The 18,682-nt window shown below is 38.3% G+C and overlaps 1 protein-coding gene across 5 annotated transcripts in view; it reads left to right on the forward strand.

Annotated features, from left to right (window-relative positions):
* The window catches only part of LOC127416245 (protein ENTREP2-like), a 250,567-nt gene extending 234,795 nt beyond the window's left edge, over window positions 1–15,772 (forward strand). For 3 of the 5 annotated variants that reach the window (XM_051655491.1, XM_051655500.1, XM_051655507.1), the window contains exons 6-12: window positions 2,473–2,633; window positions 3,412–3,547; window positions 9,019–9,097; window positions 11,611–12,297; window positions 13,907–13,972; window positions 14,097–14,410; window positions 14,989–15,772. In XM_051655491.1, coding sequence (XP_051511451.1) covers window positions 2,473–2,633; window positions 3,412–3,547; window positions 9,019–9,097; window positions 11,611–12,297; window positions 13,907–13,972; window positions 14,097–14,410; window positions 14,989–15,204 — 1,659 coding nt within the window. In that variant the 3' untranslated portion in view covers window positions 15,205–15,772. Of the gene's footprint in view, window positions 1–493; window positions 1,843–2,472; window positions 2,634–3,411; window positions 3,548–9,018; window positions 9,098–11,610; window positions 12,298–13,906; window positions 13,973–14,096; window positions 14,411–14,988 lie in introns of those variants that run through there. The other 2 variants (XM_051655513.1, XM_051655517.1) reach the window with 2 other exon arrangements.
* Window positions 15,773–18,682: the final 2,910 nt, after the last annotated feature.

The following is an 18,682-nucleotide window of genomic DNA, read 5'->3' on the forward strand; positions in this document are numbered from 1 at the left end:
GTAACATGCATTCTCATCACAAAACATTCCTCACCTACCATTGAACTTGCAAGGAATCTCACAAAATTATGTTAATTTCCCCATTTAAATGTCTCAACTTCTCAATGGCTGTCTTAGATAACAGATTAGAGCAATTCAGTTCACAACAGTTTTTAAAATATAGAGTTTTTAAAAAAATAAATTAAAAGAGATCACATGCATTAAATGAATGTGTACTCACATAGTACCTTCAAATCTTCCAAAATATCCAGACCTAAACAACCTATGACTTTTTGTCATCTCTGTCAACTAACTGCCATCCTAATCTTTAATATACAATGCATTCAGAAAGTATTCAGACCCCTTCATTTTTTTCACATTTTGTTATGTTGCAGCCTTATGCTAAAATGCTTTAAAAAAAAAAAAAAATTCACATCAATCTACATTCCATATCCCATAATGACAAAGCAAAAAACAGATTTTTGATAACTTTGCAAATATATTAAAAAGAAAAAGATGAAATATCACATTGACATAAGTATTCAGACCCTTTGCTATGACACTTGAAATTTAGCTCAGGTGCATCACATTTCTCTGGATCATCTTTGAGATGTTTCTACACTTTGATTGGAGTCCACCTGTGGCAAATTCAATTGATTGGACATGATTTGGAAAGGCACACACCTGTCTATATAAGGTCTCACAGCTGAAAATGCATATCAGAGCAAAAACCAAGCCATGACGTCAAAGGAACTGCTTGCAGAGCTCAGAGGCAGGATTGTGTCGAGGCACAGATCTAAGGAAGGCTACAAAAAATTTCGGCTGCACTGAAGGTTCCCAAGAGCACAGTGGCCTCCATAATTATTAAATGGAAGATGTTTGGAACAACCAGGACTCTTCCTAGAGCTGGCCGCTGGGCCAAACTGAGCAATCGGGGGAGAAAGGCCTTGGTAAGAGAGGTGACCAAGAACACGATGGTCACTCTGGTTGAGCTCCAGAGATCATGTGTGGAGATGGGAGAAACTTGCAGAAGGAGAACCATCACTGCAACACTCCAGTGATCTGGGCTTTATGGCAGAGTGGCCAGACGGAAGCCTCTCCTCAGTGAAAGACACATAAAAAAGCACCTAAATGACTCTCAGACTGTGAGAAACAAGATTCTCCGGTCTGATGAAATGAAGATTGAACTGTTTGGCCTCAGCTCCAAGTGTCACGTCTGGAGGAAACCAGGCACCACTCATCACCTGTGCAATATCATCCCAGTGGTGAAGTGTGGTGGTAGCATAATTTTTTTTTAAAGCATGAGAATAAAATGAAGGGGTCTGAATAAATTCTGAATGCACTGTAACTTATCAGAATCAGAATCAGAATCAGAATGAGCTTTATTGCCAAGTATGCTTACACATACAAGGAATTTGACTTGGTGACAGGAGCTTTCAGTGTACAACAATACAAAAACAATACAAAAACAGCAGCAAGACATAGATAATAATAATTAAAAAAAATTATACACATACGTACAGACACACATTCATACATACACATACACATGGGTAGTGCAAATCTAATACAATCTGTTATGTACAGTGTAAATACAAATCTGTTATGTACAGTGCAAATGTTTTTTTTGTTTGTTTTTTTTTTTCAGAGGAATGAAATGGCAGAAGAGGTTGGATGTGTTGGATAAATATAAGAAAGACTAAACTGTGTATTGCACATAGTTATTGCTCAATGGGGCAATTTAAATGTGTTCATGAGATGGATAGCCTGAGGGAAAAAACTGTTCCTGTGCCTGACGGTTCTTGTGCTCAGAGCTCTGAAGCGTCGGCCAGAAGGCAACAGTTCAAAAAGGTAGTGGGCAGGGTGAGTGGGGTCCAGAGTGATTTTTCCAACCTTTTTTCTCACTCTGGAAGTGTATAGTTCTTGAAGGGGGGGCAGGGGGCAACCAATAATCCTCTCAGCAGTCCGAACTGTCCTTTGTAGTCTTCTGATGTCTGATTTCATAGCTGAACCAAACCAGACAGTTATTGAAGTGCAGAGGACAGACTCAATGACTGCTGAGTAGAACTGTATCAGCAGCGCCTTTGGCAGGTTGAATTTCCTCAGCTGGCGAAGGAAGTACAATTGGACACAATGGCTGTACATTTGTACACCAGCAATAAAAAATCAAGTGACTGATTTCAAAGACCAAAGCATTATCATGTGAATGATTTTGGTCTAAGCATTAGAGTAATTGTTATTTGTCAAAAAGCACACTTTTTACTTAATTCTCTTATTTATTTCTTTGTACTTAAACATTTTACCTACATATATATATATCTTTGTATATTTAGACAATTACATTAGACAATATTGTCAAACAAAACATTTCACTGGCTTTGTACCGTAGTTTACAATTGAGGATGTGACAAATAAAACTTAACTTGAACATCAACTTTTAAGACTTCCAGTTCAGGTTCTAAAAAGACTCACTTTTACATTGTATTTTATCAGTTCATGCCACACAGAGCACATGCCTTGAGTGCGGACTGCATGACACCTCATGGTACCATCTTACACCAGACACTGGACTTCGATGAGTTCATCCCACCCATCCCTCCTCCCCCTTACTACCCACCAGAATACACCTGCACACCTGTGATGGAAGGCCAGAGGTAAACCCATAAACAGACAAACACATGCACATAGACACACAACTTGCAGCTCACATCTTATTTGACCTTAATTGATGTTATATTTGTGCTATACAGTATATGAGAAATTGTTTGATCTCGGATTGCTTGGCGGCAAGTTGAGAAATAGGTTTTAGTGTTTGTGAGTAGATTGATTCACATTGATTTATCACATTACCCTGTGGAATGATTATGCAAAACATCCATAAAACACAGTTTCTTTGTCAGACCTAGTGACCGTAGAAAAAAAACACCATCATGGTCTTAATGCATACTGCTCTAGCAACCCATATTATGGAGCAGCAGTGTCCCTGGCCTGGTGTAAATCCAACATTGATTTCTCTGTCTCCCACTGTGAGGCTCTGTGCCCACTATCCCATCATAAAAACGTGCTGATGAGGCTGTTTAGCCTGCGGCCACACTAATGTGTCAACAAAGCAGTAAATACATACAGAGCAGCTCTTCATGTGCACTGGGTGTTTCAAATCACAGACAATGTCATGATGTCATAAGGAACACAGATGAAGAGACAAAGATCTCCCACTCCAATTGGGATTAAATTAAAAGAATAGGATATCTAACCCACTGAGAACAGTTGATGAGTTGGATAAGTGGAAACATTTTATTTCTCCTAGTTCCTAAAACCCCTAAAAGAACTCAAACATTTTCCCCACCAACATTGTATAGGCACATTTGTGTAAAAAAACAAAAAAACATTGACATAGTGTGGTAATCATGTTTAACCATCTCTGTCCATTAGAGGGTTGCATCTGGATTTTCCACACTCTCCATTCAATGCTATTTATGGAGTACCCATTAACAGCCCTGGGGCTCTGTATCCATCCGAGCTGCCACCACCATATGAATCTGTGGTGGGACAAACACCTGCCAGTCAGGTAAGAACTCACACCTCTTCTACATATTTAAATTGCATAGTCTGGTTTGGGTTTTTGTTTTTGGCACCATTCACCATTCATCTAGAGACTGTTGTGTGTGAAAATCCCAAGAGATCAGCAGTTACAGAAATACTCAAACCAGCCCATCTGGCACCAACAATTATCCATGTGATTATCTAATCAGCCAATCGTGTGGCAGCAGTGCAGTGCATAAAATCATGTAGGTACAGGTCAGGAGCTTCAGTTAATGTTCACATCAGACATTAGATGGGGAAAAAGTGTGATCTCAGTGATTTGGACCGTGGCATGATTGTTGGTGCCAGACGGGCTGATTTGAGTATTTCTGTAACTGATGATCTCCTGAGAATTTCACATACAACAGTCTCTAGACTTTACTCCGAATGGTGCCAAAAACAAAAAATATCCAGTGAGGCACAGTTCTGTGGACGGAAGTTCTTGTTGATGAGAGAGGTCAGCAGAGAATGGCCAGACTGGTTTGAACTGACAAAGTTTACCGTAACTCAGATAACCACTCTGTACAATTGTGGAGAGAAGAATAGCATCTCAGAATGCTATGCTGAGATGCGGGTTGGCGCTGTTTTGGCGGCACAAGGGGGACTTACACAATATTAGGCAGGTGGTTTTAATGTTGTGGCTGATCGGTGTAAAATGGCTAAAGCATGTTTAACTCTGTGTTGTTACCATTGAAGATCCATCATAGCTGTTAGCAGTTCAAATTGGCCCTGCAAACAAATTAAAGCTCAAGAGTCACAATTAGCTGTTTGTGACTGATCATATGTGAGAGAAAAAGGTGGGAGTTGCCATGCTCAAATCACATCTTTTGGAGGATGTCATGAAGTTTTAGGATAACAAGTTGACGTTAAGTTGCAGAAAATCTGCGTAAAAATCTAAACCGGGTATAAATGACCCGTAGCAGCAGAAGACAAGAAACCCAACATCAAGTCAAGGAGGAATAAAAAAATAATTGTTGTCATCAGGAGTCAGATATCAAAGATTTTGTTTGAATGACTGCAGTTTGCAATTTGTGACCTTTATTGTAATAGATGATCTGTCATATCTGACCATTAATCAGAATCAGAATGAGCTTTATTGCCAAGTGTTCTCACGTACACAAGGAATGGTGATAGGAGAAATGAGTGCACACAGAAAATTACAGTGAGACACAGAATATAAAACAAGGTAAGAGTATAAATAGACATACAAATAACAGGATGTGCAAGGTAGGGGTATGTACAGTTATTGAATTAAATATGTGAATTTATATATGTACATGAGATATGTATTTACATTATCGCACTATGGGGGAGTCCTGAGGCAGTTTAATTGTTCATGTGGAAAATGGCCTGAGGGTAAAAACTGTTCTTGTGCCTGGATGTTCTGGCGCTCAGTGCTCTGTAGCGGTGGCCAGAGGGCAACAGTTCAAAAAGGGAGTGGGCATGGTGTGTGGGGTCCAGAGTGATTCTACCTGCACGTTTCCTCACACTGGAGACGTACAGGTCTTGGAGGGTGGGCACCAATAATCCTCTCAGCAGTCCTGACTGTCCGTTGTAGTTTCCCTTTGTCTGATTTGGTGGCTGAATCAAACCAGACAGTTATAGATGTACACAGGACAGACTCAATGATGGCTGAGTAGAACTGTGTCAGCAGCTCCTGTGGCAGGTTGATCTTCTTCAGCTGGTGAAGGAAGTACAACCTTTGCTGAGTCTATGTGGGTGTCCCACTTCAGGTCCTGAGAAATGGTAGAGCCCAGGAACCTGAATGACTCCACTGCTGCCACAGTGCTGTGGGGGGCGGGGGGTTTCTCCTGAAGTCCACTATCATCTCCACTGTTTTATTCAGCTCAAGGTTCTTGTGACCGCACCAGACTGCCAGCTGATCATCCTCCCGTCTGTATGCGGACTCGTCACCATCGTGGATGAGCACGATGACTGTGATGTCATCTGCAAACTTCAGGAGCTTGACAGTGGGGTCTTTTGCAGTGCAGTCATTCGTGTACAGGAAGATGAGCAGTGGGGACAACATTAACAACATTAACATTAACAAAATTTTTCTTAAAGGTGCAATATGTAACATTTTTCATGTAATATTAAATTTTTTAAAAATGAGCCCTTCCCGGACTTCCTAGGTTGCCTATTAAAGCCTGTAGACTGATTTTCATGCGAAGGGAGCGGGTCGCTTTTGCCGGGAAAATCCAAAGGATGTGACGTTTAGGCGCGATTCCGAGAGCCTTGCTTCTCTTCCGCTATTCAACAGCGACAACAAACTGCAACACTAGGTAATGTTATCTTAGAGATGGAATCCAGCAAACGGCCGGCTCCCAGCACAACACCGACTCCTACACAAAAAAAACAAAAAAAAACATTTATCTACTGAATCCCGTCTGGCTAAGCAGAAACGTGATCATGGTTGAGCAAAAACTAGATTGAACATCGGCAAGGTATTTGATTCCTGGAGGGACCTTCGTTCGGTTTTGGGGATCAAAACCGACCCTGAATTGGCGTTCTTCTTATTGGACAGGTAAGTTTACTTAACTGCAAAACATGTGAAATATAGTGCCGTAAGGATTGATCTGTGTAATTTTAGCTAACTTGATCTTGCCTGCTATCACTGACGAATTGCAAGCTACCTTGATTCGTAACTTTCAAATAATTTCAACGATCTTCTCTTTATACTAAAAGTCAGGTTAATGTCAATGTTAATCTGTAATTATTCAGCAAGGTTAACTACAATAATACATTAAATTAATGCTAGACAATGTTCAAGATAATGCAAAAAGCTCCATTCATTAGTGTAATGTAACTTGGTTATACAGAAAATATATACATTCTATTATTATAAAACAATAGCGCATCGATATATCAAAATTATAGTTGTGATGGAATCACATCAATACTGAATTGTGTCAACATTTATAATGTACAGTCTATTTTATAAACAGCTACTGTCATCATCCACCAAATTTAGCTAGCAGCTATTGATAAAGCTGGCTAGCTAGCTAACACAGACATAGGCTATCGTATAAAAGCAGTCATTGTATCATGCAAAGAAAAGTGATTACTTCAAACTCGCATAGTCAGACCTATATCCACACTTTGTTTTAGCCCTGTTCCAGCACTGGAGAGTCAAATATAATATACAGTCTCAAAGTTTGTAGTAAAACAATCATAACTGTGTAATTTTAATTATGCTACCTCATCTGTCAGCATGATGTCGATGAATCACGTTCAGCCTCGTTGTATGTTACGTCATTGTTTTGGTCGATGCTCACGTCCCAATGGAGTGTGTGCGCGATCACGAGCAATAGGTGTCATTAATAACAAGGGTTTCTGAATCTTACATACTGCACTTTTAAGGAGAACCTATTACAGGTCCAGGAGGATTTAAAGGAATATTACGGGTTCAGTACAAGTTAAGCACAATTGACAGTATTTGTGGCATAATATTGATTACCACAAAAACATTTTTTGACTTGCTCCTTTTCTTAAAATAAAAAATAAAAAAAGCAATCATCTGGATTCCAGTGATCAATGGAAGTGAATGGTGCCAATCCATAAACTTTCAAATATTCACTGTTTCAAAAGTAAAGCAACAAGACATAAACAATATGCATTTTAACATGATTTTACTTTGATAAAATCACTTATTAACCTTTTCTATGTAATGTTATAGCAAATTTTAAACTTCATTGCCATGGCGATGTAATGTCAACAAACCCTAAAACCCTTAAAAAAAATAAAAATAAAAACTGTAGAAATTACGATTTTAACAACTGTACAGCTCAAATATTACATTAAGTATTATTTTAGTTTTAACAGAAGAATTAATGGAAGTGCTTTTATAAAATTATAAGCTTCACATTTCTGCCTTTAAACCCTTCGAAAATTGGCCCCATTGACTTCCATTGTAAGTGCCCCACTGTTACCCAGATTTGTATTTATTTTTATTTTTTTAAAAAGGAGGGATGAGTCGAAAACAAATTTTTGTGGTAATCAACATTATGCCACAAATGCTGTCGATTGAGCTTAACTTGTATTGAACCTGGAATATTCCTTTAATGTCAGAGAGCATAGAGTATGTCAGACAAAACAAAAATGTGGACAGTTTCATTTTTTGACATACAGTACATGCCACAGATTATAGCCACATCAGCAATGTCATTTCCCTGAATATGTGAAGAGAATTCATGTTTGAGCTGACAGAAATTTTATTTCACTGTTTTAGTGAAGACCTGATTTCTAGTTTCTCATTGTTTGGAATGGCAGTTTGCCGTATCTCCTATATTTCAGCCTTAAAATTATTCCGACTCTTTGTGTTAGCATACCTCTAATTCAGCTATGTTCTTCCTCTTCAGTTACACTCATTTGTCTGTGTAAATCTTGACAGTCAAAAGGTCCTTTGGTGCACTTGAGGGCTGAAAGCAAATTAATACAAGCGCCTTTGTATAATGGATTATAATTTTCTCTGGAACACATCGACAGTACAGGCAGGAATTTCATTCCATTTAAAGGAAATAGACTTTCTTACAGTAAGAGCAGGGCCTCTATTTGAACAATGATTTTCCATCAAATTTCTCTTCTTGGCCAGATGAAAGGGAACAAGAGCTCCCCTCTTTGTAAAGGGGTCCACAAAGGACCACCCAAACCTTTCAAATCCAGCAGCTGAGTCTGTGATTACGTGATATTTTGAAGATTTGTTTGCTACCTAAAAGAATCAGTGATTAAAAAAGGATAACATCCTGAGAGGTTTTTTTCCTTTTAAACATTTCTCATGTGAGACTATTGATAACCATCTGCAAACAAAGCATTGGAGGCAGTTCAATCAGTGGGTATTTTCTTTCCTGAAACACAAGCCTGAGAGGGTTTGAAAGAGTAACAGCACTGGAAATACTAGACAGAGATACAGTAGAAATAAATGTTTTATTTTGTTTTAGTTAGTTTAGGAAGAATATAATAGCTCTCACAAAGTATCAATAACTTTTGATAACTTTTTGATGGATTAGCTGCAATTGTTGACCGCTTTTTTTTTCTCCTCATATTTTTGTGAAGTTGGTTTGTGTTGTGCTAGAGTTAAAGTTTAACGTTTTTGGATGAATCATTCTTGTTGTAAAGTTTTGAAACGTAAACCACACAGTGAAGTCAGATTCACGCAGGTGGTTAAAGAGCAAATCTGATCTTAGAGAGCCCTCTCCTGGTAAAAGGCCGTCAGTGTCGCTTAAAAGCTCTGCTGTGATGCCAGATGTCAGGTTTCAGCACATTCCTCAGTGCCAGATGTTCTGCTGTCAGATTCTCCTCCTTTTGCAGTTGTTTGTAATCATTCTCAGGTGTAAGATGGTTTTCAATCACCATCCGCTCCAGAAGGTTACACTCAAAAACATTTTAAGGCTATGAGATTTAAAAACAATATTAATCTACAGAAAATGTTAGTAACATCTTTGTGTCTTTATCTCCCAGATCACCACCAGTCTTGAGCAACAGGTCACTGAGTCCAGTCTGTGTGAAAGGAACACCACAACTGGCCTTAGCACTCAGGGTGAGAAAACCTCAATGTTATTTATTGAAGTCAAGTCAAAATTTATTCAGAAAGCACAATTAAAAACAACAGAGGTTGATCCAAATTGCTATACAATTTACAAATAATATATATATATATATATATATATATATATATATATATAGTTATATAGTTATAGTTATATATATATATATATATATATATATATATATATATATATATATATATATATATATATGTAAAAATGCAACCTTTACATGAAATAAAAAACTGATCAGTAAACATTACATTAAATAGTATCAAAAGACAATGAATGAAAATAAGGCTTAAGGGTAGATTTGAAAATAGCTAAAGATGGTGCAGACCTTTCATGAAAAGTTTTGGAGCAGCAACAGAAAAGGACCGATCACCCTTTGACTTGCAGCGTGAACGGGGGACAGATAAAAGAAGCTGATTACCTGATCTGAGCATTCATGGAGGAGAGTAAGAGTACAGAAGGTCACTAATGTATTTAGGTGCAAGGCCAGAAAGGGCCTTGTACACAAAGACAGCAATTTTAAAATAAATTTTGAATTTAACGGGAAGCCAGTGTAGAGAAGCTAATACAGGGGAAATGTTATCCCTCTTCTTAATCTCAGTTAAAAATCTAGCTGCCACATTTTGAACAATCTGCAGACGAGATATAGCAGATTGAGGCAGACCGATATACAGTGAATTGCAGTAATCCAGCCGTGATGTAATAAAAGCATGGATCACAGTTTCTAGGTCATTTTGAGAGAGAATCTGTTTTAGTTTAGCAATAGATCTTAGATGAAAGAAACCTCCCTTAACAATGGTACTGATTTGTTTGTCAAAATTAAAGATGTGTCAAAAATAACCCCAAGATTTTTAACAATCTTTTGAATGTTGGAGGAAAGAGAACCTAACTGTGCTTCAAGGGCAGGAGGGGGCCTGGAAGAGCCTAAAATAATAACTTTTGCCTTCATTTAACTGCAAAAAATTGTTTGCCATCCAACATTTGATGTCCTCAAGACATTTGAAGAGCACTTCAAAAGGGCAGCTACTGTCTGGTCTGACCGGTAAATAAAATTGGGAATTGTCAGCATAGCAATGATAAGAGATATTATATTTTTGAAAAAAAGAGCCCAGGGGCAGCATATAGAGGAAGAAAAGTAAAGGGCCCAAAACTGACCCTTGGGGCACACCACAAGGTAAGCGGGCCGATGTAGAGGAAAAATTCCCTATGCTCACAAAGAAGGACCTGTCTCTCAAGTAAGAGGCCAACCACTGCAGGGCCACACCCTGAATGCCGACCACACTCTCCAAACGATTTAACGGAATATTATGATCAATAGTATCGAATGCAGTGCTAAGATCCAATAAAACCAAAACTGCATATGATCCAGAGACCAGTGAAAGTAAAATATCATTAGTGACCTTCAACAGCACAGATTCAGTACTATGTAAAGTTCTGAAACCAGACTGGAAAATGTCTGAAATATTAAAAGAATTCAAATGAGAATATAGCTGGGAATACACAACTCTCTCCAAGAGCTTTGAAATGAAAGGCCATTTGGAAATAGGCCCATTATTGAGCACAGTTGGATCGAGATGAGGTTTCTTAAGCAGAGGGTGCACAACTGCATGTTTAAAAGTAGTAGGTACTACTCCATTTACTAGAGAGCTAATAATGATAGCTGTCACATTTGTGCTTACAGTTTCAAAGACATCTTTGAAAAGATGTGCAGGAAAAACATCTGTCTTGCAACTTGAACACTTCCCCTTTAAAACAAAATCAATTAGATGGGCTGAAGAGACTGGTCGAAAGCAAGTTAAATAACTGAGCGGCAGATACACCAGTGGTGGATTACATTTTAAGGGCTTAATGGATGACTTAATATCTTGGATTTTATTATAAAAAAATTCTCACAGGTCTCAAGAGATGGATCAGGACAGGCAACTGAAGAAGGGTTTAGCACCGAATCAATAGTTTTAAACAGTACTTTAGGCCTGTTTGAATTTTCGGAAATTAATTTAGAGAGGAACTTTGATTCAGCCTCTTTCGCTTATCATTGATAACTGAATAGTCATGCCTTATAATAAATAATAAGAAATCTGGAGTTCATCTTTCTTCCACTTACGCTTTGCCTTTCTGCACTCTTGTCTGAGAGAGTGGGTGGAGTAATTTAACCAAGGCTGAGCGACACCCTTACCCTTTACTTTCCTGGGCTTAAGGGGGGCAACAGAGTCAAGAATAAAAGAACATGATTTGTTAAAAACCTCAACCAGCTCTTCTGTACCCATATCATTAGAGAGAGTCTCTGTAAAGTGAACCTGATAATAATCTGAAAATAGACTGGCAGTAGAGGAGTGAATAGAATGAGAGTAGCGTAGATGCTGAGAAATAGTAGGTGAAGAACATGAAAAAATAGATTTAAACACAATTGGAAAATGGTCTGAAAGAAAGAAAGAAAGAATCAGTCTGTGTCAATCTATAAAGATTATATGGTCTATGTGTTTGATTCCCACAGACTCAGTTGATAGTGCTTCCCTTATGGTGACAGAGACGGCAGACATCCCTGATCACAGCTGTTCCTCTGAAGACCTGTGCTCTCTAGAGGTACAGGGCTCTGATTCTTCTCCTTATGGCACTTTGCGCATGGCACCGACTAATGGCAGCTGCACAAGCCTGGAACACAGCACCCACTCTTCCCTGAGGTGGCAGGCCTGTGCCCGGCTCAACCACAGTGAGTCCTCTGTCACGCAGGAATCTAAGCCCCATTCGCTGGAGATGTCACCGGAGTCAGTCAATGCTGTCGAGAAGGAGGAGAGTACAGCTGTTTTACCCAAGTCTTGCACACAGCAAAGAGAAAGAACCAATCGGAAGCCGACCCTCCCTTTTCCTCCGAACACTCCATCCCAATGTGCTTCCAGCTCTACTGTGACATCCACTGCAGGTGCAGCTTCGGTCCTTACCTCCTATGCCTGCACCTCCCCGTCACCCACCGGTCAGGTGCGGGGAACCCGGCTCTGCTTCAGCATCTGGTCCCCATCCTCCTCTTCCTCAGTGGCTCATCAGCCCCATGCTACCTCTGCCCTCGTCAGCGGCAGCATCCGCGAGCATCCTCGCACTCTCCGTGCCACCAGAGGGTACCGAAAATTGGCGAGGATTGTGCGTTCCTCTAGTGAACCTATATCCTGTACTTTCATATCTAGAAGTATGTGTGTTCCCTTCCTCTCTGTGATTTGAATGTACAGTATACCCAAAACACTTTTGGACTCTTTACGGAATAGTCCACCCCAAAGTGCATCATAATTTACTCAACTTAATGTCGCTCCAAACCTGTATGACTTTCTTTTTTTCTGTGAAAAAAGAAAAGAAAAAATAGAAAAGAAAAAAAAGAAAATCATAAAAATAAAAATCTTTACACATCTTTTGTAATAAAAGTAAATAGTAACTTTGGGCTGTCAAACTCCAAACAGGACAAAAAGAAGAAAAAAAAAACATAAGTTGCCATATTTGATTTGGGCACTTTGTTTTATTTGATCTGAACAGAACTGATTTGAATTGATTTGAGTGTGAATTACAACTTTGGTTTGTTTATGACACAAGGTGATCATATGGCTTTAAGTGCTTAGAATATAGTGCATGAGTCTTATCGACTCATTTTTTTGTGGTTTTATATTACTTTTTTGTCCTTTTTTGAACTTGACAGACCGGAATCACTATTCACTTTCATTACATGGCAAAAAGACTTGGGATTTTTTTGGAGCATCATTATGGTAAGTGAATAATGGTAGAATTTTACTTTTTAAGTTAAAGGTTTAATTCATCAAAAAATAAAAATGTTCTCATCTTTTCTCACCCCCATGCCATCCCAGATGTGAATGACTTTCTTTCTTTTGCTGAACACAAACAAAGATTTTTAGAAGAATATTTCAGCTCTGTAGGTCCATACAATGCAAGTGAATGGTGACCAAAATTTTGAATGCTCCAAAAGCACATAAAGGCAGCATAAAAGTAATCCATATGACTCCAGCCTTTTTACAGTAAATCTCCGCTTTCACTTTTGTTTTTGGCGATTTGCTTTCTTCGAGCATATCACCATCTACTGGGCAGGGAGGAGAGTTTATACTAAAAAAGAACTTAAATATTGACCTGTTTCTCACCCATATAATTTCTCACCCATATCACCATACACGTATATCGCTTCTGAAGATATGGATTAAACCTCTGGAATCATATGGATTACTTTTATGCTGCCTTTATGTACTTTTGGAGCTTCCAAATTGTGGTACCCATCCACTTATTGTATGGACCTACAGAGCTGAAATGTTCTTCTAAAAATCTTAATTTGTGTTCAGCAGAAGAAAGTCATACACCTCTGGGATGGCATGAGGGTGAGTAAATGATGAGAGAATTTTCATTTTTAGGTGAACTATCCCTTTAAGTCACTCTTAAAAATATCTGAATGTCATTGCATTAGATACAATATTTCAAAGCAAGGGTTATCTGCAAAAAAATGATGATAGAGCTTTTCTGAGAACCAAATTCACTTTTATGAGTCATCTTTTATGTTATCATTTGTAACCTAACAAACTTCCTTTTTGTGAATTTTTTTGGTTTGTGCTATATTTCTTTAAAATAATTCCACTTTGTTTGATATTTTGTTATATAATGCAAACACATTCATGCATTTTAAGTATGCCTCAAGTGTCCAAATAATTTTTGGGGCCACTGTATTGTTGAGGTTAACTACCATTACATTGCCACCTCACAACCCTAACTATTAATTGACATATCTTTTATCTAAACTTTACTTGCAGGTGAACACTGTGCTCCAGCTTCTAACCATCCACCTCAGGACTCCCCGCAGACCCCCTGTGATCAAGGTAACACCCTCGCCTCTTCTGTTTTCTCTTTTCCACATAACATAGTTCTCAGAAAATCATCTCAAATAAAATTGTAGAAAGAATATTAGAATTACAGTTCAAACAAATTGTTGTTTCTTCACAGCATGTATGGAGCTCTCTGAGAGTGTCCGACAGCCTTCTGCCAAACACAGCAGCCTAGGGGGCAAGAAACAGAAGGACGGTGGAAAGGTTGACATCCGACTCAAACCTCACTCAGTATCTACAGAACGCCCGCACTCTCTCGCAGACCTCAAAACCTACAAAGACACCAAAGTACTGGTGGCTAAATTCCTGGAGCACTCTAGCTGCAGTCTACCTCCAGAGGTCCAGCAGGTGGTCAACACCATTAAATGTGTCATTAAGTCTGATGAGAAACACATGGAGGAGGCCATATTCAGTGCCAACATAATTGATCAGGTGAATTTGCCTTGACCTCATGACTGAGGTTTTTTTTTTTTTTTTTTTTTTTAATGGACATTTCTAGGCAGTTTGTGATTTTGTACATTCATATTAGTGTATAATGTGTATTATAACTGGGTAAGGTGCCAGCCATATGCTCAAGAATTACTCCTTTTTTTACATTCTGCATTAAACAACACAGATTATCCTTTTTTAATTGTGATAAAGACTTAAAAGGGATAGTTCACCCAAAAAATGACAATTCTGACATCATTTACTTACCCTTATGTTGTTTCAAACCCATATATGACAATAAAAGGAGATATTAGGCATAATGTAAGCCTCAGTTACCATTCACTTTCATGGTATGGAAAAAATAGGCAGTGGTGACTTAGGCTGTCAGTCCCTAAATTTCTGCCTGACCTCTCCTTATATGTTCCAAGGAGGAAGGAAAATCATACTGGTTTGGAACAAAATGAGGATGAGTAAATGGTGACAGAATTTTCATTTTTGGGTGAACTATCCCTTTATTAGTTGAGGTTTATGTATCACGACTTAATTATATTAAGAATGTTTTCATCCTACCTTCGACACAGTTGATGACACAATCACAGAAGATCATGGGCAGCCCAAGGAAAGATGCGCACGAAGACCTGCACTTACAGAGCTGTGGAGCTTTGAGCTCCCCATCCTCATCCCTGCGCCGTCCTCCACGAGGATCCGGTCAGACAGAAGCCTCTGGTACCCTGGATCAGCAATTTCCTCATCATCCTCAAGGCCTCATCAGTATATGCAGAGAAACTACACTCTGACACTCTGGACCACAACACTTTTTTCCTCATAATCCTCTCAATATGTGCCAAGTCCAAGCCCTAACTCTCATCAGCAAAAACAGTGAGTTAATGTGGAGATGATGCTCCTCATGTTTAAAAAAAAAGATACTCATAAAAGAATAAAGAAACACCAGAATGTTTAACTGCAGGGTTATATAATTTTATTGTATTGTCAAAATAAAGGTAAAATATTTGTTTAAATGTTCAGTTTGCTACTGTGCTGAATAGGAGAGTGGGTCTATAATTGACCATAGAAGGAAAGGAGATGGATTTACCTCTTTGTGAAACTGTTTATTTGATGAGACAACATGATACAAAACTCCTACGGACATTGTGTGAAATATTGGACATATTTGGTCATTATGTGCCACTGCAGGACAGAAAACTCAATTATCAACATACCTCAGTGTGTAATTATTGTTTTCAGTGTTGCATAATAAAAATGTGTCTGTTTGTATTTTCTCTATAGATCATTTTATTATCCCTATTTGCATATTATTTGGTTAGGAAAACATTATGTATACGAGGCTTCGAGTAACCATGAGCTCTTAGCGTGCCCCTGACAAAGAGCAGGCTTATTTCAGCACTACATCTCATTAAATCTCACTGTGATTCTGCAGCAAATATAGTTGTTTTTCGACGAGACCTAGTCTGTATTCAAAGAACCAACAGAGTATTTGCTTTGCTGTTAAAAAAAGATTTTGTTTAGATTTGCTAATCCATTATAAGAGCCCTTGGTAAACTTCTCCAGGACACTGAATGATTCCCCCAGTCAATTATTTGTTACACTAGGTAGCAAATACTTGTTTCTCAAATATCTCAAAACATTTTCTCACATACTTTTTGATGCTTTTTAAAGTGAGGTTCAAAGGAACAATTTGGTGATATTATATCTAAATCAATCAATCACTGTCATCTCTGCATGCCATTAGGCACTTCTGATTCTTGAACTTTACATAGTCTTCTTATCTAAAGTGATTTATGTATTTAATTCAACTGCAAGCATCAAGTGAATACATTTCTTTTTTATGAAACCTGATGTGTAAGACACCCAGAACAGTTAAAGGTGCTGTAGGTGGATTAATTTTAATGAAATTACATGCACAAAATGCCTCTGTTACCTGCCAGATAAAAAATGAAAAAAAAAAAAAAAAAAAAAAAACAGCAGGGGGAAAATGTCCGCAGGCAGAGGTGAGATCGTTTGTTTAGACAATCAGAAGACTTTCTGCTTGTCAGTCATTCTCAATCAAAACAGAACCCTTTTATCAAAGTAAGCCTACAAGGTTAGCAACACAATTTATAATGCAGCGGTTTTAATGGATGTGCTGAATAATCTGCTTTTGTGATGAAAGAGTTCATCACTTAATTAATTTTTTGCCTTTCGCTAATCTTCAACATGTTTTATGCTAAACAATCCTTTTGGAATGAACTATGGGTGCGTTTCAATTAGCTCCTTAGTTCAGTAGTCAGGGCACTGATCCATCAGCCATTTTTAGGGCTGTCTCATTCGCAGAATCGTTCCAGTGCATTGAAACATTCGCTCCCTAAAAAAAATCCCACAATGCACCGTAAAAACTATGTTCCCTTAACAGAAACATCGTCATGTCTTCTGAAGTCTCTCAAGTCGTTAGAAGACGAGCACAAGTGTAAAACTATTAAGTCCAAACATTATTTTCTCTTTAAAAGAGATGTTGTTTGTAATGTCTTTCATTCATAATTACAAAGCAAGGGGAAAAAATATTTTAAATATTTTAGTTGTCAAAGAGCACCTATTATGGTTTTTCAAATACTACCTTTCATGTTGTGTGTTATATAGCTGTTTGTGAATATAAAAAAGTCTGCAAAGTTTTAAAAAATCAAAGTGCACGACAAATGGAGTTATTGACTCCCAAAAGAAAGAACCGATTCTGAACACCTGAAACGAGTCATAAGTAATTCCAGACTTAGGGTACGTTTACACGACAACGATGTACTAAAAACGGAAACGGTTTTCCTTTGCATTTTTGAAAAGTTTCGCGTACAGACGACAACGTTGTCAAAACGATTCCCCATTCACACGGATCCGCGAAAACGACTAAAAACGCTGTATTATGCATGCCAGGCCAGTGGTTGCAAGGTCACTTTGAAAAGAAACACTACGCGCCTGCGCACATAAGCATTCTTCCACAGAGCGGTGAAAACAAACAATATAGATGGCGAAAGCATCGAGCAATTTTGTCTGGATGGACGATGAGGTTGCTTTATTACTACAATTACTTTGGGGGAGGGGGTCATGTCACATGAACTTCAAACAAAATGTAGCAATATTATTGCGTAGCCTACATTTAAAATTACATTCGGGGCTACAGTCAAAACATTCGGGGCTGAAGCCCCGGAAAAATGACCTGGCGACGCCGATGCTCGCGTGCATGCCTATAGACTGAACTCTCAAGATTATTCAATAAACTGCTCATTTTTACCATCACTTCATCTACTGCCTTCTTCTGTATTCCCCCTGCTGACTCTTGGGCTGGTAGGAGAGTAAGTTAACATAACAAGCTGTTGATGTTGAGAGAGAGGTCTTGTGTACACTGGATCTAACATGCATTTTCACTGCCTCATGTTTTCATATTATAAGCATATCATTGAATAAATGGCATCACATATCTGTCTATAGGCTATATACATAAGCGGTGGGTGAATGAATTACAGGGTAAAGGTACATCAAATAAAATTAAGTAAATAAATAAATAACAAATCGCAGGTTCTGCCTACTGTACAATGTTCACACTCCATACAAAACACTCCAAATGAATAAATTGTTATTGTTATTTGCAGAGACACCAGTATTCATATTGATAATTATACATCTCAAATTGATGCCTATCAATCCATCATTCTTTATATAACTCGTAATACGCGTGCACATGATGTCATCGTTTTCACAAATTGTTTCACAAATCGTTTTTGTACGTTTACACAGAGACGATAACGGCATCGTTTTCAAAAACTTGCACTTTGAACCCCGTTTTCAAAAGTTTGCGTTTTCAGGCCCCAAAACGCTGTTGTCGTGTAAACGAACAGCCAAAACGCATAAAAAGTTTTCCGTTTTTAGTTGAAAATGTTGTCCTGTAAACGGCCCCTTACTTCCTGTACTAACCTACATAATTTGGTAACAAAAAACCCACCTCTGGTCTTCATTGGCTGCTCGCGAAAAGCTTTGACACGCCCTCAAACACTACACTAAACGGTAGACCAATCACAACAGACTGGGACATCTGACCAATCAGAGCAGAGTAGGCTCTCCGAAAGGAGGAGTTTAGAATGAATCCTTTAGAATGGATCATTGAACCAGTCGTTTTTGACACTGGGGTAAAAAAAGGTAATGCTAATTATGAGCAAATTAAAGTGTTTATTGACCTTGGATGCATGATTGTATTGTATTGTATGAGACCTTTAAAACAAAATTAGGCACATT

This window comes from Myxocyprinus asiaticus, chromosome 2 (assembly GCF_019703515.2).
Source record: "Myxocyprinus asiaticus isolate MX2 ecotype Aquarium Trade chromosome 2, UBuf_Myxa_2, whole genome shotgun sequence".
In the NCBI taxonomy this organism is placed as follows: Eukaryota; Metazoa; Chordata; class Actinopteri; order Cypriniformes; family Catostomidae; genus Myxocyprinus; species Myxocyprinus asiaticus.